The sequence below is a fragment of the Rhinatrema bivittatum genome, chromosome 1 (genome assembly GCF_901001135.1).
Source record: "Rhinatrema bivittatum chromosome 1, aRhiBiv1.1, whole genome shotgun sequence".
Lineage (NCBI taxonomy): Eukaryota > Metazoa > Chordata > Amphibia > Gymnophiona > Rhinatrematidae > Rhinatrema > Rhinatrema bivittatum.
Genome location: NC_042615.1, coordinates 715,442,967 through 715,467,974, shown reverse-complemented (window position 1 = coordinate 715,467,974; position 25,008 = coordinate 715,442,967). Strand labels below are relative to the sequence as shown.

The 25,008-nt window shown below is 41.3% G+C and overlaps 1 protein-coding gene across 1 annotated transcript in view; it reads left to right on the top strand.

The window, feature by feature from the left end:
• Positions 1 to 24,725, top strand: part of LOC115075832 (tumor necrosis factor receptor superfamily member 16-like) — a 51,634-nt gene extending 26,909 nt beyond the window's left edge. The window contains exons 3-6 of the mRNA XM_029576661.1: positions 438 to 725; positions 10,733 to 11,004; positions 12,596 to 12,685; positions 22,468 to 24,725. Of these exons, the coding sequence (XP_029432521.1) occupies positions 438 to 725; positions 10,733 to 11,004; positions 12,596 to 12,685; positions 22,468 to 22,527 (710 nt within the window). The 3' untranslated portion in view covers positions 22,528 to 24,725. The remainder of the gene's footprint in view (positions 1 to 437; positions 726 to 10,732; positions 11,005 to 12,595; positions 12,686 to 22,467) is intronic.
• Positions 24,726 to 25,008: the final 283 nt, after the last annotated feature.

Sequence of the window (25,008 nt, the reverse complement as noted above, 5' to 3'; positions counted from 1 at the left end):
TTTTGTCTACTCCCTGTTCACTGTGTTTATAGCTTCCAACCCTTCTTTCTCTACCCTTCACTTCCAATAGCCAAAGCATTTTTCTAGCGCAAAAGTTGTATAAACCCTAATTGACTATGGGAATGAAGAATAAAAATGTTTTTAAAAATCTTGGTCATATTTTAGTATGCATTCTTTACATCTGTAAGTACTAATTGCTATTTGGATGCTAAATCAAGTGATAATTATATTATCCAGACTATTCTACTCATGTGCACAAGAAATTGAAAGGTTCCACCCCTCAGTTAGTACACAAATACATTTTAGGTATTGGAAGGTTAAAAAAAAATTGCTCAAAATTACATAATGAGTGATGAATAGAACTGAACCTATCTTTCTGTTTCACACCTGGACTCAGCATGCTAAATTTAACAATAAACAGGATTTTCTGTTTTCAGGGCAACATCAAGATCTTCCTGCTCAGACGAAAAGTGAAACTTTTACTTTGAAAACTACCCTGTCCATGGTTACATATACTGGTGACAATGGTGAGACAAGAAATACTGGAGACTGCATTTGTTTAACCTTTGAAGGACTTCTCTTGATAATTATTGGTCTAGTGACCTTGCTGCTGTGTTCTGGCTTTGGATGGTGCAAGTTTATAAGAATGAAAAAGAACATGAAGAAATATACAAGGGTGATGGAATCTGTTGACAAGGACTGGAAATTTAATGTAAAAGGAACAGGTAAGCAAGTCTACTTTAAATATTTCATGCCACACCATTGAATGGCACAGTCCAGCTTACTTTTGTAATCTGCTGATTAGTAAAGTAGTAAGGAATTGAAAAATCAACAAATCAGTTTGTTTTCTTGTTAGTGTCATTGTTGATTAGCAGTAGTTTCTGCAAGGCAACTAAATTATTTGTAGTTGAGTTTCAGGCTTCATTGTGTGGCCTGAAGACAGATGATTCATTTGAGCCATTCTGTTGGAGTCAAATGGGAAAGACGCTGGTTCTGTACCGGAATGTATACATATTTTGTGAATCAAAAGTTTCCATTTTCAAACAATAAAACTGAAAAAAGAAAAAAAGAAAAAGAAAAAGATGATTTCTGATTCTTATAGGTGCAGGCAACCATTGTGCTGCTTGGCCACTATGCATGATGGAGATGTAGTAAAAAGAAAAAAATACCAACACTTAATATTGCTCCATACTAGAGGCAGAATGGGAAGGAGAACAGAGAGGTCAGGCTGAGTAGAGATGTGAAGGCCCAAAATTGTCATTTTGGTTTGTTATTTTGTTTCAGTCGGGGGGCGGTTGCTTTTTCAGTTCTGCTCTGCTCATGGTACAATTTACAATGGCACCAGCTGCACTGAAGCTGGTATTGAAGTGAGGTCACTTTGGCGCCAGCCTCAGCAGCAGCCAGCATCATTATGTTGTACAGCCTTGCAAGCATTTGGCTGTAGAACATAATGGCGCCAGCCGCATCTGAGGCTGGAGCCAAAGAGAGCTCACTTCAGCACCGGCCTCGGTGTAGTCAGTGCCATTCTTAAATGTACCATGAGCAAGGCAGGAGCGAGTGGTCATTGCTCCTGCCCCTTTGGACTCCAGGGAGGATCCCCTTAAAGGGGTAAGTGGAGGTTTGAGATTCTCTAGCCCTGGTAATTTTTCCAGGGGGTGAGCAAGGGGACAGAGGGGCCCAGGGAGATGTGAGCTGGGTTGGTTAGGTCCAGGCCCTAAATCTTCTTTTGGGAGGAAAGAGGGAGGTCACAAGATGGGTCAAAGAGGGCTATGGACACCCTGTCTTTCTTTTGAGGCAGAAAGATGCCAGAAGGCCGCATGAGGCCATTTTTTTAAACAAATATGAAAATACCTGAACACTGGGGTATTTTTGTTGAGAGGCCATTTTCAATATATTGATTATTTAAAATATCTATATTCCCTCTATAATAAACAAGTTATGCTGGGCAGAGTACAAAATACAATATAAAACAAAATATAAACACAAACAGAACATAATATATAATATATATAATTTAAAAAAACAAAATACTGCAGATATAGATATAGTTTAATGATTTTTTTAAAATTTATTTGTGATTGTTTGATTATTCTAAATTTTGTTGTAAATCGCTTTGGGAGATTTGATCTGGAAAGTGATTAGTAAATGATTTTAAATAAATAAAAATAAACAAACTAATAAGTCATGAAATATAAAAACATAAAAGCAACCACAAGCATTTGTTCCATTTTTTCATTCATTTTTAACAAATACATATCCCTAATGCTGAAAGAAGCAGAATAAAATTCATATATCCTTAGTAGAAACTCTTCTCCCAAAATATTTACATATTCTCAAGACTCTGTCTTATAAGGATAACTAAGAATGTGAGAACTTATGATAAAGAGAAGTTTGAATTAGTTCATCAAAATTGAAAGAAGTTTATGGGTTTGTGAAACTAGTTTGTTGAACTATATTAAAAAAACAAACAAACCCCAACAATCTCAATCCCCTCTTCTTCCTTATTGCTTTCCTGCTTTTGTAACCCTCAGAAGAGTTATACCATCCTTAATCCCAAACTGTGGTGTGCTCAGCTGGTATGGATGGAGAGGTGAGCTTGAGGCACTGCAGTGTTGTCTGAGCACCTGGGCAGGCCAACAAGGTGGCTCCTACTTATTGTATCTTCCCTTCCACTTACCAGCCAAATCAGTTTTAATTTTACTAGTGTATAAAAGCTGGCCTGCAGCATTGCTGGGCAGTTTTCTATACAACTTATATGTGACTTCATGTCATGCAAAGATAAACTGAGTTGGTGAGCAGGAGAGCATAAAAAACAGTATTAAAAAAAAAAAAAAAAGACATCTGGGGCCCAATTCAGGTGCTCCTGTGCCTCACTATTCCTTTCCTTTTGATGGATGTGAGGAAAATGGATACCTTAATGTAAACAATTACTTTAAACTAAATTGCTGGCCATGGACATGTATATTCTGCTTTTATCCAGAATATCCAAGTTCAAGGCAGATTGCAACAAAAAAAAATACTACAATGTTAATGCAATAAAACAAAATAACACTAGATAAAGTGAAAACTCTAGGGTATAAAGTGCATATACTAACAAATAGAAATCCACTGAAATAACTGCTGAATAATAAATTTTAGGTAAAGGCCAGACCATCATATTCAGGTAGGATGCTGACCATTGATATCACAAAAATTTGGCATTTAACGTGAGCGCCTGACTATAATCATTGGTCTACCATAAGGGGTAGATTTTCAAAGGGTTCCGCGCGTAACCCTTTATAACCCTCCCCTGCGCGCGCCGAGCCTATTTTGCATAGGCTCGGCGGTGCATGCAAGCCCCGGGACGCACGTATGTCCTGGGGCTTTGAAAAAGGGGCGGTCCAGGGGCGGGGCCGGGGGCAGGGAGGTGGTCCGGCAGTGGTCCCAAGTCCTCCGGCACGCCAGCAACAATAAAGGTAGGGGAGGGATTTAGATAGGGCAGGGGATGGGTTAGATAGGGGAAGGGAGGGAAAGGTGGGGGGAGCGAAAGGAAAGTTCCCTCCGAGGCCACTCCGATTTTGGAGCGGCCTCGGAGGGAACGGGGAAAGCCATCGGGCCTCCGCTAGGGCTTGGCGCGCCCAAGGTGCACAAGTGTGCACCCCCTTGCGTGCGCCGACCCTAGATTTTATAACATGCGCGTGGCAGCGCGCACATGTTATAAAATCGGGTGTACATTTGTGCGTGCCGGGTAGCGCGCACAAATGTACCCCGCGCTTGTAAGATTAAAAATCTGTCCCTAAGATACAAATAAAAACCTAGGGGTAGATTTTCAAAGACGCGAGCGCTACCCGGCGTGCACACATGGACACCCGATTTTATAACATGCGGGCACCCCAATTTCTGGGCCAGTAAAGAATTTACCAAAGACAGAGTGTGACAAGTGGAGTCAGCTGAGCCCATTTGCTGGAGATCAACTTCCAGATCTCTTGATAAAGAGAATCTGGTACAAAGAAGGGGGCATTTGGCATTGCTGGACCTAGTGAACTTTCCTGATAGAAAGCCTAGAAGGCAGGATCACTATCTTTTGCTTTACCATGTGATACTTCCTGGCAATGTGTCCCATACATCTATAAAAATCATCATGGATTCACTCAATTTTTTGCTGAAAATAAGTTATAATTCATTAAATTCTTTTTAAGATATTGGTGGTAATGTTTAAAGGTCTGAATGGTTTGATCTCCCCAGTGTTTAACACTGATCTAAAGTTATATTAGGCTGCATTTAACTTGAGGTCTGCCTCTGAGGGTTTGTTAAATGTCTCTTCCTTTAAGTAGAAAAGACTGGAAAGTCCAGGGAGAGATAATTTTATGTTCAGAGACCAATTCTTTGAAATACCCTCCCTAAAGAAATCAATGACAAGCATGGTAAAAACATATTTATTTAATTGCATTGAGTTATGTGGCTGGTCCCATAGTTTATTTTGATTTTTTATACTCTGCTTTTTGGCACGTCAAAGTGGATTAAATTCAGGTATTAGGGGTATTTCCCTATCCCCATAGGGCTTATAATCTAATTTTGTACCTGAGGCAACAGAGGGTAAAGTGATTTGCCCAAGATTATAAGGAGTGACAATAGGATGTGAATGCTGGTTTCCCTAGGTCATAGCCCACTGCTCTAACCACTAGGCTACTCCTCCACTCTGTTGTCAAATAACAGAAAATAGTAGTTTTTACTTATTGGTGTTCTTAAAGCAGAGGGTAGTCTGTTTTCACTATTGATGCATTTTAAGGCATTTTGTTGTTTTATGTGATTTTATCTTATTTGTTGCGCGAACAAATCTACTCCCACGCGTACCTTTTAAAATCTACCCCACAATGAGCAAGCAAGAGGTTTTGAAGGAGAGGAAGGGGACAGAAGCAGAGGTGGTGAAGTGGGGGGTGGTGACAGTGCTAGAGGTGGTGATGGGGTGGAAGAAGGTTTGAAAGAGAGAAAAGGTAGGGTTATGGTGGATTAGCATGTATAAGAACATAAGAACATAAGAAAATAAGAAAATGCCATACTGGGTCAGACCAAGGGTCCATCAAGCCCAGCATCCTGTTTCCAACAGTGGCCAATCCAGGCCATAAGAACCTGGCAAGTACCCAAAAACTAAGTCTATTCCATGTAACCATTGCTAATGGCAGTGGCTATTCTCTGAGTGAACTTAATAGCAGGTAATGGATTTCTCCTCCAAGAACTTATCCAATCCTTTTTTAAACACAGCTATACTAACTGCACTAACCACATCCTCTGGCAACAAATTCCAGAGTTTAATTGTGCATTGAGTGAAAAAGAACTTTCTCCGATTAGTTTTAAATGTGCCCCATGCTAACTTCATGGAGTGTCCCCTAGTCTTTCTACTATCCGAAAGAGTAAATAACCGATTCACATCTACCCGTTCTAGACCTCTCATGATTTTAAACACCTCTATCATATTCCCCCTCAGTCGTCTCTTCTCCAAGCTGAAAAGTCCTAACCTCTTTAGTCTTTCCTCATAGGGGAGTTGTTCCATTCCCCTTATCATTTTGGTAGCCCTTCTCTGTACCTTCTCCATCGCAATTATATCTTTTTTGAGATGCGGCGACCAGAATTGTACACAGTATTCAAGGTGCGGTCTCACCATGGAGCGATACAGAGGCATTATGACATTTTCCGTTTTATTCATCATTCCTTTTCTAATAATTCCCAACATTCTGTTTGCTTTTTTGACTGCCGCAGCACACTGAACCGACGATTTCAATGTGTTATCCACTATGACACCTAGATCTCTTTCTTGGGTTGTAGCACCTAATATGGAACCCAACATCGTGTAATTATAGCATGGGTTATTTTTCCCTATATGCATCACCTTGCACTTATCCACATTAAATTTCATCTGCCATTTGGATGCCCAATTTTCCAGTCTCACAAGGTCTTCCTGCAATTTATCACAATCTGCTTGTGATTTAACTACTCTGAACAATTTTGTGTGATCTGCAAATTTGATTATCTCACTCGTCGTATTTCTTTCCAGATCATTTATAAATATATTGAACAGTAAGGGTCCCAATACAGATCCCTGAGGCACTCCACTGTCCACTCCCTTCCACTGAGAAAATTGCCCATTTAATCCTACTCTCTGTTTCCTGTCTTTTAGCCAGTTTGCAATCCACGAAAGGACATCGCCACCTATCCCATGACTTTTTACTTTTCCTAGAAGCCTCTCATGAGGAACTTTGTCAAACGCCTTCTGAAAATCCAAGTATACTATATCTACTGGTTCACCTTTATCCACATGTTTATTAACTCCTTCAAAAAAGTGAAGCAGATTTGTGAGGCAAGACTTGCCCTGGGTAAAGCCATGCTGACTTTGTTCCATTAAACCATGTCTTTCTATATGTTCTGTGATTTTGATGTTTAGAACACTTTCCACTATTTTTCCTGGCACTGAAGTCAGGCTAACCGGTCTGTAGTTTCCCGGATCGCCCCTGGAGCCCTTTTTAAATATTGGTGTTACATCTGCTATCCTCCAGTCTTCAGGTACAATGGATGATTTTAATGATAAGTTACAAATTTTTACTAATGGGTCTGAAATTTCATTTTTTAGTTCCTTCAGAACTCTGGGATGTATACCATCCGGTCCAGGTGATTTACTACTCCGGTCCAGGTGATTTACTACTCTTCAGTTTGTCAATCAGGCCTACCACATCTTCTAGGTTCACCGTGATTTGATTCAGTCCATCTGAATCATTACCCTTGAAAACCTTCTCCATTACGGTTACCACCCCAACATCCTGTTCAGTAAACACCGAAGCAAAGAAATCATTTAATCTTTCCGTGATGGCCTTATCTTCTCTAAGTGCCCCTTTAACCCCTCGATCATCTAACGGTCCAACTGACTCCCTCACAGGCTTTCTGCTTCGGATATATTTAAAAAAGTTTTTACTGTGAGTTTTTGCCTCTACAGCCAACTTCTTTTCAAATTCTCTCTTAGTCTGTCTTATCAATGTCTTACATTTAACTTGCCAATGTTTATGCTTTATCCTATTTTCTTCTGTTGGATCCTTCTTCCAATTTTTGAATGAAGATCTTTTGGCTAAAATAGCTTCTTTCACCTCCCCTTTTAACCATGCCGGTAATCGTTTTGCCTTCTTTCCACCTTTCTTAATGTGTGGAATACATCTGGACTGTGCTTCTAGAATGGTATTTTTTAACAATGACCACGCCTCTTGGACATTTTTTACTTTTGTAGCTGCTCCTTTCAGTTTTTTTCTAACAATTTTTCTCATTTTATCAAAGTTTCCCTTTTGAAAGTTTAGCACGAGAGCCTTGGATTTGCACACTGTTCCTTTTCCAGTCATTAAATCAAATTTGATCATATTATGATCACTATTGCCAAGCGGCCCCACCACCGTTACCTCTCTCACCAAGTCCTGTGCTCCACTGAGAATTAGATCTAAAATTGCTCCCTCTCTCGTCGGTTCCTGAACCAATTGCTCCATAAAGCTATCATTTATTCCATCCAGGAACATTATCTCTCTAGCGTGACCTGATGATACATTTACCTAGTCTATATTGGGGTAATTGAAGTCTCCCATTATTACTGCACTACCAATTTGGTTAGCTTCCCTAATTTCTCTTAGCCTTTCACTGTCCATCTCACCATCTTGACCAGGTGGACGGTAGTATACCCCTCTCACTGTAGTCTTCCCTGACACACAAGGGATTTCTACCCATAAAGATTCAATTTTGTATTTAGTCTCATGCAGGATGTTTATCCTGTTGGACTGTATGCCATCCCGGACATAAAGCGCCACACCTCCTCCCGACTGCTCCTCTCTGTCATTGCGATATAATTTGTACCCCGGTATAGCACTGTCCCATTGGTTATCCTCTTTCCACCATGTCTCTGAGATGCCAATTAAGTCTATGTCATCATTTACTGCTATACATTCTAATTCTGCCATCTTACTTCTTAGACTTCTGGCATTAGCATACAAACATTTCAAAGTTTGTTTTTTGTTTGTATTTTTATTCTGCTTTTTAATTGATAGGGATAAGTTAGAATTTTTTAGCTCAGGTGAGTTTTTAGTTACAGGCACTTGGACTACTTTTCTAATTATTGGAACCTCACTGTCGGGATGCCCTAATTCTAATGCATCATTAGTATCCTTTAAAGATACATCTCTCCGAACCATGCGCTGCTGAGCGACTGTCGGCTTTCCCCTTTGTTCTAGTTTAAAAGCTGCTCTATCTCCTTTTTAAAGGTTAGCGCCAGCAGTCTGGTTCCACCCTGGTTAAGGTGGAACCCATCCCTTCGGAAGAGACTCCCCCTTCCCCAAAAGGTTCCCCAGTTCCTAACAAAACTGAATCCCTCTTCCTTGCACCATCGTCTCATCCACGCATTGAGACTCCGGAGCTCTGCCTGCCTCTGGTGACCTGCGCGTGGAACAGGGAGCATTTCAGAGAATGCTACCCTGGAGATTCTGGATTTAATCTTTCTACCTAAGAGCCTAAATTTGGCTTCCAGAACCTCCCTCCCATATTTTCCTATGTCGTTGGTGCCCACGTGTACCACGACAGCCGGCTCCTCCCCAGCACTGTCTAAAATCCTATCTAGGTGACGCGTGAGGTCCGCCACCTTCGCACCAGGTAGGCATGTTACCAGGCGATCCTCACGCCCACCAGCCACCCAGCTATCTACATTCCTAATAATCGAATCACCAACTATGACGGCCGACCTAACCCTTCCCTCCTGGGCAGTAGGCCTTGGGGAGATATCCTCAGTGCGAAAGGACAATGCATCACCTAGAGAGCAGGTCCTTGCTACAGGATCCTTTCCTGCTACACCTGGTTGGTGCTCTCCCATTATGAGACCTTCTTCCTCCAAGGCAGCACCAGGGCTGCCAGTCAGAAGTTGGGACTTGACTACTATGTCCCTGAAGGTCTCATCTATATACCTCTCTGTCTGCCTCAGCTCCTCCAGGTCTGCCACTCTAGCCTCCAGAGATCGGACTCGTTCTCTGAGAGCTAGGAGCTCTTTGCATCGCATGCACATGTACAACTTCTCACCGGTGGGTAAAAAATCATACATGTGACACTCGATGCAAAAGACTGGGAAGCCCCCCTCTTGCTGCTGGACTGCTGCGTTCATCTCAATTTTGATCAGTTCCTAGTTACGTTTTAGGTTGCTATGGGAGTAGGAATGTGTCTAACTTCCTTTAAATGTATTAGTGAATTCACTATGTGTCTGGTAGTGGCCTACCGGGGTCTGATCGAATTCTCAATAAAATTTTTGTTGATGTTTTTTTTTTTGTGAAAGTGGCACCTGCCTATAAATTAAGGGATGAGCTAGGGGTGGGTGGGCGAGGGGTGGGAGGGTTGGGAAATACAAACAGTCTAACTTCAGTTAGTCAGCCTGAGTGACTCACTGCTCCCTTGATTAACAAATGTTGGTCCCTATTCAAACCCAATCACACTACCTCAACACCTTTCCAAGGTGAGTAACTGAGCTGAACTTATTCAACTTTTTTACTTTGGTATATACTGCTCCTAGCTTATTTCTAGCTTCTGGCTACTTTTTTGTGTGGGGGGGGGGGGGGGTTGGGGGTTTGTTTTTTTTTCAATACAATGCACTTAGTATTAAAAACAGTCAGCTCTTTCAAAGTCTGGAGAACACTCAGTTCTGCAGACTTTTAAAAATAAACACACTACCTACTGCTACCTTATTGACTGACTAAAAATACAAACAGTCTAACTTGTTTATTCACTGCCTACCTACTGCTACCTTATTGACTGACTATTTAAAAATGCAAACAGTCTAACTTGTTTATTCACTGCCTTTCTGACTATTAAAGGCACAAACACACTAAATAATATTCCCAAATAGTTAACTTTGCCCCAATACTTTTAAAAAAGTCAATGTCCCAAGCAAAAACTTACTGATTCCTTTCAGCCACCAGCAAGGTGATCCTCTCCTCTCAGTGTTTCCACTGAGTCATAAGGGGTGATGGGGACCACGTAAGATAGAGAATCAGAGAGGATATTGTTGAGAAAGGGAGAATATGCAATGACTGGGACGCGGGAATTAGACAGAGGTGATGGAGTGAGGGAGACAAACTGAAGGGGATAGGAGAAGGTGAGAGAAAGTGAGTGAAATGAATTGGTTGAGGGGATGACAAAGTCAGAGTGAGGATGATGGGGCGTGGTGAGAGACTGGTTGACTGTTGGGGGAGAACAGACAGCAGGAAAATAATTGGGGGGGGGGGGGGAACAACCCAGTGAGAAGGAGATGGAGGTCAGAGAGAACAATGGAGGGCAGACATTTCCTGCTGAAAACTTCAATTTGGCCAATGACTTCTGTAGCAGGTGAACTTCGAGTAATATAAATCTTAGATAGGGTTTAGATATTTCTGTTTAGAATTGTTTGACCAGGGTGAGCAGTGAGTATGGTGAACTTGTGTAATAAACCTTGTGTGTGTCCATTGTTATTTCCTCATCCTTTTGTTCCCATCAGAGAGGAGCCTGGGACTGGAGGAGTGGTACTTTGAGAGTCCCTGCTTATACCCTCACAGCTACAATTAAAGTTTAGATGAACTAAATCCAAAAATCGGTGGCAAAATAAAGAAAAGTGTATTTAGGTGGTAAGACATGTTACCACCTTAATGTCCTAATACCTGAAATAGACAGGTTTGACACAAGTCTGATACTTTTTTTTAATTCATATTTTTCTCAGGAGTAAAACATAATGCTTTACACGAAATAGCTAAAAGGATTGGCAGTGATTGGACAAAACTGCTGGGAGAACTGGGATACACCAAAGACTGGAGGACTTTGAGAGAGGAGCATAGGACTGTGTACAGTCAAGCATTAGAAGCTCTCCGACTTTGGACACAGTGGGAAGAAAATGCTTCTCTTGACCAGCTGAAAAAAGCAGTGAGAGCAATTGATAGAAATGACATTTATGAGTGTTTGGATAATCTGGTGGATAAGCAAGAAAGAAAAAAGGTAAACATATAAAATCTATACATTGATTCCATAAATGGTGCTATGAGTTCAGTGTCATTTATTCTGTAGTTTTACACATTAGCATACACAGAAGATTAAAAAAAAAAACAAAACAGCACAAATTGCTGGGTTTCTGCAGACAGGAAGTAATTTTCAAAGGAGTTACACATGTAAAAGTAGCGTACATGGTAGCAATTTTCAACAGCCCATTTACGCGTGTAAAGTGCATTTATGCGTGTAAAACCTTTTGACAATTCAGCCCTGTGGAGTGAATTTTCAAGGGAGTTATGCACGTAAAACCCAGTGTAACACGTGTAAATCCTTTTGAAAATTGCCTCCTAAGTGTACAAACTTAAATTTGCCAAATCAAAATAAAAATGTTGAGTGCACTTGACTTTTGTGCATGGGGGCGTGGGTCAAACCTTTATGGAACTACGTTTGGAGACCTAATGTAGATTTAGTTTGCAGAACACTGCAGTGCAGCCACAGAATCCAGCTCTAACACGTACTGCTTTGGAAAGGCAGGCCACAAACCTGCACTGGCCTCAAGCAGTAAGAGCCATCTCTCTGCCTCCTTCTTGTCCTTCTTTGACCCCCAAATGCAAAGGTTTTAAGTCCTACTTCCTTGTGCTTTTATAAATGAGGATGAAAGGGTGGTGATGGTGATGGCCTCTTTCAGAGGCACCAGGCACGTGCAGCACACAGGTCCCTTCTAAAGAAGCCAACCCTGACCGAGGTTGTCCTCTTGAAAATCACAGATGGTCTTCAGGATAATCCGGACATGTGCTATAGTGGCAGCACACCTAGAAATGGCAGTAGAACAGGAGTCTGAATCACAAAACCCATTATTACATAGTGCAGCCTATGATATAATTAAATGCTCTAAAACTTTATTATCGTATACAGTGGTTTTTAGAATAGTGCATATTTTGCTATTACCATAATATACCAGAAAGTTCAGCTTTTTGGTGTATTATAGCAATAGCAAAATATCTATGTTCAGACATTCCCATGCATCATATTTTGACTACAGCATAAATAATCCATCACAATTTCATCTGCACAATGAGCATAGCTTTCCACTGGTGGAACATTTTTCTAAATATTAGGCATTAGCTGCATTTTTCGGGGGAGCCATGGGAAACTGTATTTAGCTTGTTTTGGTCATTATTTTGTTTTGCCCCCCTTTTTTTTCCATTTTTTGCATATGTTCTCCCTCCGGTCTTACCATATTTTTTGTCAGCCCCAGGTTTGCAGTTGCTATGGCCTCCCTCATTGGAATCTTGCCAGTGGTAGCCAGAGCAACAACTTCTCTCCCCAGGCCTGATCAGCTAGTGGCAGTGACATCTTTCACTGGGCCCAGGACCTGGACAGCCATAAGAGACTTGTCAGACTCTGAACAGGATCAGGCCCCAAATTTTAGGCGACCTGCACCTGGGATTTTTCCAGGCTTCTAACTTTCATTGACTTTTCCCCTCCATTTTCTTTATTAACTTTCCAATTTTTTTTCATCTTTAGCAAATGTATTTATATTTTCAGCTTGTACCATCTATGTAATTTAACTTCATTTTTACTGATGGTTACATCATAGGATTTAATAAAGGACACAAGAATAAATATGCAGCCAATAAGAATTAGAGGAAGAACAAACAGCAAAGGAAGCCGAACAAGTCAACAGCAGGTAAGTAGGTCCATTTGAAAACATCAATGTGTGCTCTCTAAACAAACTGAAAACAGGCAAATTGTGTTTGTTTCCTTGTACCAAATCCTTCTTTGGGCTACAACTTGTGACTGCATGACAAACAGCCTTCTGGTTTTTCCACAAAAGTGTATATAAGCAGCATATGGGGGGGGGGGGGGGGGGGGAGGGAGGTGCTTAGGCTCCTATATTCAGGCCCGCTATTCATTTGCCTAGATTTAGGATTCTAAATTAGGTGCCTAGTTCTGAAAATCAGTTCTAAACCCCTAACTTTATCCTTGTAGCCACCCACTTTTTATGCTCCTAAATTTAGGTCCCTAGTGAAATGAGGAAGCCAATTTTCAGAATTTAGGCTTCTAAGTTTTAGAGTTAGACCCCCTAAATTGGACTTTTGAAAATTTACTAGGGATGAGTACCTAAATTTAGGTTCCTGTGAGAAACTCAGATCATATATTATCAGGCATTTAAACTAGGAGGTGGGGGTGGCAGGAGGTAGCCAATGAAATTGGCAGGTCACCCCTAAGCAATACAAGAAATGAGAGGAGAAAACAACACAATCAATCAGCTCCAAAAAGCAGAAAAGGTGACTAGGAAGAGCAGTAAACCAAGGGAGAAAAATTGGAACGCTATGATCCCAAGTGTTCATAGTCTGGGCAATAAAATCCCAGACCTGCAGGCCCTAATGATGGAAGTGGACTTGGACATTGTTGCTGTTACAGAGAAATGGTTCACTGAGTATCATGACTGAGATACTGCCATCCCGGGCTATAACTTGATAAGGAAGGACAGAGAGGACTGAAAAGGGGGAGGAGTAGCGCTTTATATCAAAAACAATATCCAAGCAACTGAAATGCAAGGGACGTGGGGAAGAAGCATTATGGGCTGTGCTCTACAATTCAGATAGAAGAGCTGGAGAGAGATCTGATTGAAAAGGTGGAAAAGAAGGGAGACGTGCTGCTTGTTGGAGATTTTAATCTGCCATATGTAGATTGGAGTATCCCTTCTGCTGAATCTGTGAGATAGTGGATGCCCTTCAAGGGCTTCTGCTCAAACAAATGGTAATGGAACCCACGAGGGAGGGTATGATACTCAATCTAGTGCTCACAAATGGGAATAATGTCTCTAATGTCCAGGTAGGTACTCATCTGGGCACAAGTGATCATCAGACAAAGATGCCACACAAGGAAGAATACTTGGTGAAACTGAGGGAGATGAAGAAAGAAATCAGGGAAGCAAAAGGTCAAGCAGAAGAAAGGATTGCCAAAGAAGTAAAGCAAGGTGACAAAACATTTTTCAGATACATCAAAGAGAGGAGGATGGCCCGAGGTGGTATAATAAAAGTGAAAGGTGACAAGGAGAAATGTGTGGAGAAAGATGGAAATAACAGAAATATTAAACAAATACTTCAGTTCTGTGTTCACTAAAGAAGACCCTGGAGAAGAACCGTTGCTGGTTGACAAGATCATGGATGAGAGTAGCATAGATGCAACCCCATTTACAGAGGAGAATGTATGGGAAGAGCTAATTAACCTGAAAGTGGACAAAGCCATGGGATTGGATGAGCTCAGAGATGTCCTGGCGGGTCTACTAAAAGATCTGTTCGATAGGTCTCTGGAAACAGGTATAATGCCATGTGATTGGAGAAGAGCAGTGGTAGTCCCGCTTCACAAGAGTGGTAGCAGAGAGGAGGCTGGAAACTACAGGCTGGTTAGCCTCACTTTGGTGGTGGGAGAATTAATGGAGACTCTGCTGAAGGAAAGGCTAATGAACTATTTACAATTCTGTAGGCTGCTGGAACAGAGGCAGCATGCATTCACCAGGGGAAGGTCCTGTCAGATAAATCTGATTTACTTTTTTGATTGGGTGACTAGAGAACTGATCAGGGAAGAGTGTTCAATGTGATTTACTTGGATTTCAGCAAAGCTTTCAATATGGTGCCACATAGGAGGCTCATGAATAAAATGAGAAGCTTGGGCACCAAGATAGTGGAGTGGACTACTAACTGGTTGACTGACTGAAACAATATTTTATGGTAAATGGAACCCATTCTGATGAGAGAACAATGTTAAATGGAGAGTTTCAAGGATCAGTTTTGGGACTGGTTCTGTTAAATATCTTCGTGAGTGACATTGTGGATAGGTTAAGAAGAAAAAGTTTGCCTTTTTGCGGATGATAGTAAGATCTGCAACAGAATGGACATGCCTGAAGGAGTAGTGTGAATGAAAAGTAATTTAAAAAAACTTGTAGTTGTTGAAGATTTGGCAGCTGGGATTCAAAGCCAACAAGTGCCGAGTCATAAACATGGGGTACAATAAGAGCTTTATGTGATGGAGTGTGAAAGACTGATGTGCATGGACCATGAGAGGGATTTGAGGGTGATATTGTCTGGTGATCTGAAGGTGGCAAAGCAATGGGACAAGGTGATAGCTAAAGCCAGAAGAATGCTGGGCTGCATAGAAAGGAATAACCAGTAAGAAAAATGGAGGTGATTAGGCCCTTGAACAGGTCTTTGGTGAGGCCTCACCTGGAGTATTGTGTGCAATTCTGGAGCCTGTATGTCAAAAAGGATAGAGACAGGATGGAGGCAGTCCAGAGAAGGGCAATCAAAATGGTGCAGGTTCAGTATTGGAAGACTTATAAGGAGAGGCTGAAGGATCTAAATATGTATACCCTGAAAGAGAGGGGGTGCAGGGGAGATATGATACAGACCTTCAGATACCTGAAAGATTTTAATGATTCACAAACTTCAGACTTTTCCATTGGAAGGAAATCAATAGAACTAGGGGTCATGAAATGAAACTCAAGGGGGGGACGGGGGGACACTTAGAACCAACACCAGAAAATATTTCTTCACGGAGAGGGTGGTGGGTGCCTGGAATGCACTCCCAGAAGAGGTGGTGAAGATGAAAACAGTTAATGAATTCAAAAGGACATGGGACAAACACTGCAGATCCCTAAAGGCTTGGAGAAAGGGATGGTGTAATATTTCTATATGGGAGTAACCCACACGGAGCAGCAGTTACTACCATAAGCAAATTGTTGAGCAGACTAGATGACCATTTGGTCTTTATCTGCCATCATTACTATGTTACTATGTATGTAGTTTCATTGTGTCCTAAATTTAGGACTCTACAAGGTGGGTAGTTAAAATGGCAGAGTGAGGGCAAGAAAACAATGTTAGGAGCTTATCACTGATTTTCAGAACTAGACACCTAATTTATGATCCTAAATCTAGACAAATGAATAATAGGCCTGAATTTAGGAGCCTAACTTTTAGGCTCCTAAATTTATATGAATTTTCAGCTGAATGCTTAGGCCCCTAAGTTTGTCTGAAAATGGGCACAAGTTAGGACCTAAATTTAGGAGCTCAGCTTTTTTTGTAATATCAGCCCCTAGGAGCCTACATTTAGGCTGTCAGCCAGGGCCATTGCAAAGGTATTAGGCGCCCTAAGTGAAACTCAGAGCCTGCCCGCTCCTGGTCATACCCTCTCCACACACAATTAAAAAATAAGCATTTATAATAACAGATTTTACATGAAAAGGAACATTTAACTACAGTCTTCTGAGGTAAAAATATTACTTACAACATGTATATTATATTTACATGCAGTGCTGTAAAGCCTTGCAAAAAAGTAAAAAAGAATTGGTATTAGGTCTATTGTAATGTATGTTGGGTATGGGTTTGGCCCTCAGAAAGCCACAAGTAAACTGAATTAAAATTTCAATACAGCAAATCTCCCATATCAAAATTCCAATAATTGCCAGTACTAGCACTAACAGCCCTACTTATGAAAAGGCAAAACTGCAATTATTATACAAGGCCCTAAAAAGCCAATACAACTACTATTAGGAAAAAAGAAAAAGCCAAGCTGCTATAGATCTCTACACAGAACCTACACACTAGCAGAATATGGCCAAATACAAACAGACCCTCACAAAAATGCAGAATAAAGTAACCATAAATATTAATACAAATGTGCAGACAAAATCTGAACTGTTAATCACAACAAGCCAGAGTATTATGCAGTGCAACAATGGAAAAACAGAAATATTACAGTTCCTCAGAAAACATAAAAAATAAAATCAGGAAATAGAAGTCATCAATAGAAGTAAAACCATACTAATAAAACGCATATTCAAAACAGCTGAAGAATAATATCTAATAATTTAAAACATAAGTTTTCCAAAAACCAATAAAATATTTCAAACACCATCCAATAATTAAAACTTAAAAAGGATACAAAATCCCCGGCTGTTTGTACCTGGAAGCTTGTTGTGGATTAGCAGGAGAGAAATGAGGGGTTGATCCTTTGGGGAGGTCTTTCTGCTACTCGACCTGGTTGCCAAATCCCAGACTCTACACCATGGAGGTCTTGCTGCCTCTCAGAGTGGGCAACAATAAATGGATCTAGTTTTTGGGATCTCCTGGATACTTCCTATAGATCCAGATTGATTACTGTCAGAGACAGGATACTGGGCTCAGTGGACACTTGGTCTGACCCAGCATGGTACTTCTTATATTGTGCATTATTTTTTAAAGTATGTTGGCCATTTGACTTGCATATGCATGAAGATACATTACATATAGTAATATCTGATTAAAGCAGTAAACACCCTCATTACATCAAAGTTGATATGGACCAATCCAGTGTAACAATTTGTGGCTCGTGGTAATATGGGTAGTTCTAGGTTGGCAAAGGAACTGCAGGTGGGCATCTTAAAGAATTAAAACAATTACTAAACAGCAACATTTTAATTGATGTAGGGCAAGTATTTGTAAACTGTTGCTATACTAAACAGAGCAAAAAGGTGCAAGACTCTTTTTGACATATCGCCACATGTGGCTTACTGAAATTTTACTCAAATCTAGCAGTCAGATGGATGAATATGAACCACTGGACAATGGCACAGGAGCCTCTATAAGGGCTCCCTCTGTAAATCAGAGAAAGTAAGACCACCAATAAATAAAAAGTATTACCTTACAGTCCCTTTTCTAGGATTCAGTCTTCTCCACCATCTTCTCACCCTTCCTGCATCCTCTTATTCCCTTTTTCCTCACCACCTCCTCTTTTCTTCCCCATTGCCCCTATCACCCCTTTCATCTCCTCCACTTTAGGCTCTTCTCTTTCACACTCACGCCCATCTCTCTGACATCTTACCAGTTACCATCTCTATTTAATTTTATTTACTTGAAAGCTCTTATTTGTCACCTTCTGATCACAGATCATCAAGGCGGTTTACACCAAACAGCTCTATGCTCTTTCCCCTGCAAAAAAAATACCAAAATATATATCATTTGATGAATTCTGCTTGTAAATATTAAGTGCAGTAGATAAAGCTAATAAGAATAAAATAATGCCACTTGTCAGTAATTACAACTATAAGAATTAATAAAAATGTACACATGATAAAACATTAAATTCACATAACTGAATCAATTAAAAATATTTTTATTGTAGCCAGGGGCAGTGAAATGTATTTTTAGTTGGGGGGCACCAAGCAGATCAACCAAGCTCCCCCCCCCCCCCCCCCCCCAGCTCCATGCCTAGCACCCAATGCCAATGTTTTACTTTACATTTAGTCTTTTTTTTTTTTTTACATGCTTTCTTAGGGTAAATCTATATACTGTATATAAAAGGCTTGTGTGGGTCGATCAGGCACACTATTGTGTGTCTGTGTCCACCAAGTGGCACTCTATCCAGTGGAATATGCACTCTGCAAAGACAGAATGCTCTGTCTGCAAAGCCCTGTGTCTCTCACGCACCTCAAGGTCTCACACACATACACAGGCTCTTTTCTTACTTTCTTAACACATTATAAAAAGATTTATCTTTTCCACTTTAGTTTGGTTTTGAAAATGTACATTAGTTGTGAACCAGACACCCGAGCAATGCTGGGTACGTTTTGCTAATATGCTCTGTCTGCAAAGTCTTATCTCTCAGGTTTACATGCATACATACAGGCTCCCACACACACACACGCAAATCATCTTCTTCAGGCACCGCCAGATCTCTTCTTCAGCTGCTGTGGGATGGGGTCCCATGGTGACCCCTCTCCCTTTTGTCTGCCATGGGATGGGAATCACAGCAGCCATCCTGCAGGTCTCTTCCTCTGGTGTTAGGCAGCCCTGATTGTGTGAGCCTGAGCCCTAAGTGGGTTCTCTCAATGGAGGATGGTAAACAGTGCAGTACACCCCAGGGATCTGTACTGGAATCAGAGCTTTTTAATCTTCTTCTACAACAATCGCTATTTAGTGCTCTCTAGGGTTGTGCAATGAGAGGTGTCTAATATACTGTCAATGTAGTTTGTAGAGAGGTTTCCTAAGTGTGTATATGCTTTTTGTTAATTACTTAAACAAAATAAAACAATATTTATTGTTTTCACTTTGGTTCAATTTAAAAATTTATTACTGTTATGGACCAAACAACCCGAGCAACACTAGGCAGGTTTCAATAGTCATAGAATATAATTGTTTATTCCATACCAACCAATAAAAAGCTTGATGCTAGAAATAGATACAGTGGTAAAAGCGGAAACCACTAAAATGGCATTGCTAATAGAAGTGTCTGTACTACTTGACTATTTTATATTACATATGGAGAGATCATCAGGTACCAAGATAATTAATCAGAGACTGTGGCCTAAAGATATAGAATAGTCCTAATTGTTTGAGTACCACTTGCCTGACTAAAGAGAAACATAGAAACAAAATAGCAGAAAAAGACTATACAGCCTATCTAGTCTGCCCATTCACAAAACTGTTCAGCTCTACAATCCCTCCCACTCCGTCAGAGATCCCCTGTGCAGGTCCCATGCTTTCCTGAATTCAGATACTGTCCTTGTTTCCACCACTTCCATTAGGAGGCTGCTCTATGCATTTACCACCCTTTCTGTAAGGAAGTATCTTGGGCAAGATCTAATAAAAGTCCTTTTATACACCGATCCTCTTCTTCGTTTTTACCGCTGCATAGCAATACTTTAACAAGCTTCCTTCAACAAGAAGCAGTTTGGCACGGTACAAATATTAAGAGCACTAGCAGTAAATTTGAAAGACAGATCATATCCGAGATAACCTGGCTTATGAATGAAGTTCATTCTTGTCATCGTACGTGCAAGACAAAAATAATATAAACCCTGCACTGCCAGTTCTGTAAATATGTATTGTGAGCCGTAGACCCCAACCCACTTCACTCCAACAATGGGTACAGTGCATTTCTTCATACAATTCACCATACCAAACACTTCTTGGGAACTCTTCCACTTGAACAATCTCACTGAAATTTGACATCACCTCATACCTTGGCAAGATATGCCATTACCAAATTTCAGTGAGATCCATAAAGTGGAACAGCCCTGCAAACATTGCAATGTGCCCTAGAACACAAAACACCTCCAATTGGGAGGTCCAGATTGGAAATCAGAACAAGCTGGACTGCTACTTGTACCTACTCAGAAACTACACGCTAGCAGAATACTTCAGCTAGGTCACACGTGCAAAATGACCTTCACCAAACAGAAAATAAGTTACATAACACTCCCCACAAGAATGCTGCCAGGGCCTCAGCAGCCCCCACCTAACATTCTCCCCACAAGAAAGAGGATGTAGACTCCGCAGCCTCAAACTAACCTCCCCCCTCCACAAAAAGAAAAAAAGGAAACGATGAAGACTCAGTGACCTTAACATAACATCCAACAAAACGACAATGAGACCTTTCTCCTCCTCCTCCTCTTTCTTTTTGCCCGTCCCCTCCTCTCTCTCTTCTGATACCAGCCCCTCCCCCTGCTCATAGCCCTCTCCTCTTCAGCACCACACATCTCTCTCCGTATTCACCCCTCTTGCTCTCACCCCTGCTCCATCTTCTAACTTTGCTTTCTTCTCAGCCCCCTTCTCTCCCCCTGCCTTACCTTCTCCTCTCCCTTCAGCCCTCTCCTCCTTTCCCTGCTCCCACCCCCATCCTTTTGCTCTCCTCCAGCCCCTACCCCCTGCTTCCCAGCTCTCTTCTGCATCCTCTGTTCTGCATCCACTTACCTGTGCTAGTGGCATAACCCCGCCGTCTCCTAACACTGCTGTGGGCAACACCAGTGGTAGCAAGGAAGGTCTGGGCATCTGGAGGTGCAGTAACAGCAAAGGAGAGGACATCGCCGGTGGCCCCAGGCGTTAGCAGTTCTCTCTGAACAGTCTGGTGGGCCTGCATGCGGTTATGCTGCTCTTTGTATGCAGCTTGCTCACAGCTGGATGCAGTTATAGGTCTTACAACTTCCGCTGTGAGCAAGATGCACGGAAGGGGGAGGATCAAAGCACTTTCTACATCAGGTAACAGGAGCAGGGGAATTTGGGACTGCATGGAGGAACCTCGTACGTGTTACTATATTCAGTTCCCGCAGGCTGCAGACAAAAATGCTGCCCCATACATAGCTTGTCTGCCCAAAGCTGGTAGGGCCATGGCCCCCGTCGCCCCGCCCATTCCGAGGGCCTATGTATTAATGTAGGTTAGCTGCCTTCCCGATTTTACATTTGTATGTTCTTGTTGCTTACCCTGTCCTCAGCTGAATTCACAATTTTCTGCATGTGACATTACTCTCTCTTTGACAGATGAGGTTTAACTTGTAATTACATCAGGTTAGTGACCGTGATATGTATCTGGTAGGAAGAAACCTGCATGATTTCTTCTTCCCCCTCCCTTCTAAGAACCTTACTACTAAAGACGCCAATTCAATAATCTGGGCATTAAGGGAATGTGCGCACGATTTCAGCACACATTTTTAACGCCCAGATTAAATGTTTTTTTTTTTATAACTCCCAATGCAGTAAACTAATGCTATGCAAATGCATCGGAAGTTAAAAAAAAAAAAAAAAAAAAAAAGCACATCGAGTGTATAATGCCCATTCAGCACAGGCCGAACGTACATTTTAACTCGGGAAGAGGGGAGAGGCATCCCCTCTAAGTGGCAGTGGTAAGCCTGATAAATCCAGTTCCTTTTTTTTTTTTTTTTTAAGCTTTTTGTTCTTTTTTAAAGTAGTGCTGGAAACTTAACTCCATCTCTGACCATGGAGTTAAGCTTCCATTGCTAAGAAAGGTGGTGTTTGGCCAGCGCACCTCTCTGCTTCAGGGAGCACTGCATCATGCCCTTATTTGCAGAGGATTTCCATGCGAGGGTGCCGAGTAGTAATCCCATTTTTGAAAGCAGATTTTGTGGTAGAACTCCTTGCTGCATCAGCAGTAAGGTTTACACTCACAAAATAAGCTTTCAACTGCAGGCAAAGCTGTGTGCTGGCCTGAACTCACCTTTCTGCATCGACCTGAAAGTTCTTTATGGCAACACCATACTTTGTCAGTGACCTGCTTTTTATTTAAAGCAGCATTTCATTGTATACAAGCACAAACTGTGACTGCCTCATCCTTGTGCCACTAGCTGGGGGAGAAGTTTTTAACCAGGAACTATTTTACACCTACACTGTTTGTCCTTCTTACATCAAGGTTTTTGCTGTTGTGGTCAGCAGTGTATGCCCTTCTCATCCCTGCTGGGCTATCAGTCTCATCTGTGAAACCTTTTTATGGGGAATTTTCCCTATGGGATTTTGCCTAGACCTTTATTTTGCAAAATTGCAATGATATGTGCTAGTGTTCATCACCTAAGCTTAAAAACATGGCCCTAGGGCTGTGACACATAGCAGCAACTTTGTGCAAATGCTGTTTGTACAAGCAGTAGATCTGGATGTGTGCATCCTTTTGCCTTATTATGAATGTTTATTTTGCTTTCAGGCAGATATGGAGAAGCCTCTCTTGCCAGGAAATGAGGTGCCGGCCATTCAAAAGGCCTGACTTGAACCATAATGGGTAGGAGAACAATATAATTGTCTCCTTGTTATCCTGCATCAAAATACTATTCCTTGATGGACTTCCAGTATTGCTTTCATCAGAGAAGCTGCTCATCTGCTGATCTACCAACGGACCTAATAGTTACGACCTTTTTATAGTCTTTGTGTTGATAGCTTCGTGCACTAATGGCAAAAGAATTAAGAAGAAACTCTATTCCCTCTTTATGGGCTGATCAGACTGCAAAGCCTAAAAGATCTGGGGAAAAAAACTAGCCAGCAATAAGTTTTCTCATCAGGATGAGTCTGCCTCTGACAAAGATGTGGGGAAGACAGTACAGGTCCCGCTGAATCTTTGGAATCAATCATGGACTTGATAGAGGCATCAGAACTGGGATGGCCAACTCCAGTCCACAGGATATCCACAATCTATATGCAAGAGATATTTGCATACAGAGGAAGCAATGCATGCAGCTCTCTTATGCATATTCATTGTGGATATCCTGAAAACCAGACCTGTTTGTGGTTCTTGAGGACCAAAGTTGGCCAACACTGCATTAGAGGCCAAAATTACAAAGAAAATGAACTCAAGGCAGTGATGATAAAATGGTAAGCTGGTAGTCTGATCAGCTCAGGACAATTCAACTTGCAGAGTGGAGATCAGGGCTCAGCTAAAAATTGACAAGCTGGAATGAGGTTATAAATTTCTGATGGATAAGATAGATCAGGGATCGGCAATTTCTGTTGCTTGAATGCCACATACCGGTTGGGTTTTCAAAATATCAAACCTGAATATTCATGAGAAGCCCGATATTCAGCACTATATAGCCAGATAAGTAGTGATTTATCCGGCTAAGTGGCCGCCGCTGAATAACCAGTTACTTTTAGTGGCCACCACTTAGCCGGATAAGCCACTTATTCAGCTAAGTAGTTAGCTAGATATCCAAAGGGCAGGTAGTACTACTTAGCTGAATAAGTAGTTATATTCATAGTTATCCAGTTAAGGTTAACCAGATAAGTTAGACTTGCCAGATGTAAGTCTAACTTACATCTGGCTAAGTTAACAGATGTTAACTTAGCCAGATGTACTTTATACGGCTAAGTAGTACCAAATTCGAAGATATTCAGCAACATAGCCATACTGCTGAATATTCCATGTAAGTTAGCTGGATAACTTCAGTGTTTTCTTTTGAATAGCTACCCTGAGATGTATTTGCATGCTCTGCCTCCTAGGCATGCTGATGCATCTCTTAAATATTAAGTGTGGTCATCCCGAAAAAACTCAACCAGCCTGCAGCACTCAAAGACCAGCGCTGCCTACCCCAGAGGCAGATGATCTGGAGAACTGATTGTGCTGAAAATATATGACTGCTGAACATACCTGAGAAGGCTGAGGGGTCAGATCCAGTGGGGTTCTTCCCAAAATAGCTGCCAAACACACTCCAGCTTGATTGCAAGCATAGGCAGATTAAGAGAGACTGTACACACAGAGCTCATGCTTCTCCTTCTGCAGTAAGTGGTCAAGCCCATGATGTTATCATTTGTATATATATAACTTCAGGGACAAGAAGAGAACTTTGGACAATGCCCCGAACCTCCACAGAGTTATGCTCTGAGGTACTAAAATGCTTTTCTTTCAAATGACCGTTTTGTGAGAGTCAAGAAAGAGCTTCAGAAGAGAGATATGCTATGCTATATCCCATGAAGCTGTGAGTGTCAGCACAATGGAAGATCCCTTGTCTTAGAAGCAGCAAAGTTCATGGCAAGCCTGGGGAGAGTGGATGCTTCCATAGCACATGATTGAGACCTGCTTGATTCTTCATGAAGGACTGCCAGTTCTTTGAAAGCAGCCTGGATTCATGTTAGCTTGTTGGAACTGGAAGATAAATAAACCTGTATGAACTTCAAAACTGACTGGACATATTTTTTTTTTGTCTACCTGTTTTTATTTTTGTTTGGGTTTTTTTTTTTTTGGTTGATTTTTATTTTTTTCAACATGTTCATATTTTACTGATTCAGATACTATGCAGACCTCATGGGTTTGGAGGGTAGACATTTCGTTAGGGGTGGTTACAGGAAGGGGGAATGCTTTGCTTGCTGCTTAAATGCTTTCCTTTAGCTCATAAAGGTCCACAGTTTCTCAGCTATGCTGCTGGGGGCATTGTTTTTACTTTTCTTTCTTTTTTTTTTTTTTTTTACTTAGGAGGGAGGGCATAGGTTTTATTTTTATCTTTTTTTTTTTAAACTTCTTACCACTGCAAGTTCTGAATTCAAATTTCATTTAAAAAGAGATGCACAGAATGGATTTGGGTATGAAAGTTATCAAGTTTTCTAAACCCTCCTCTTGGACTCAAGGATTTCCCACTGAGGGGGATTCAATATGATTGGTTGGATGCCCAATGTATGGCCATGGGCTGTTAATTCCATTTTTTGGGGCAGAACCTCAGACTCACAGATATGATTGGAGGCTAATGTTGGAAAAACAGAA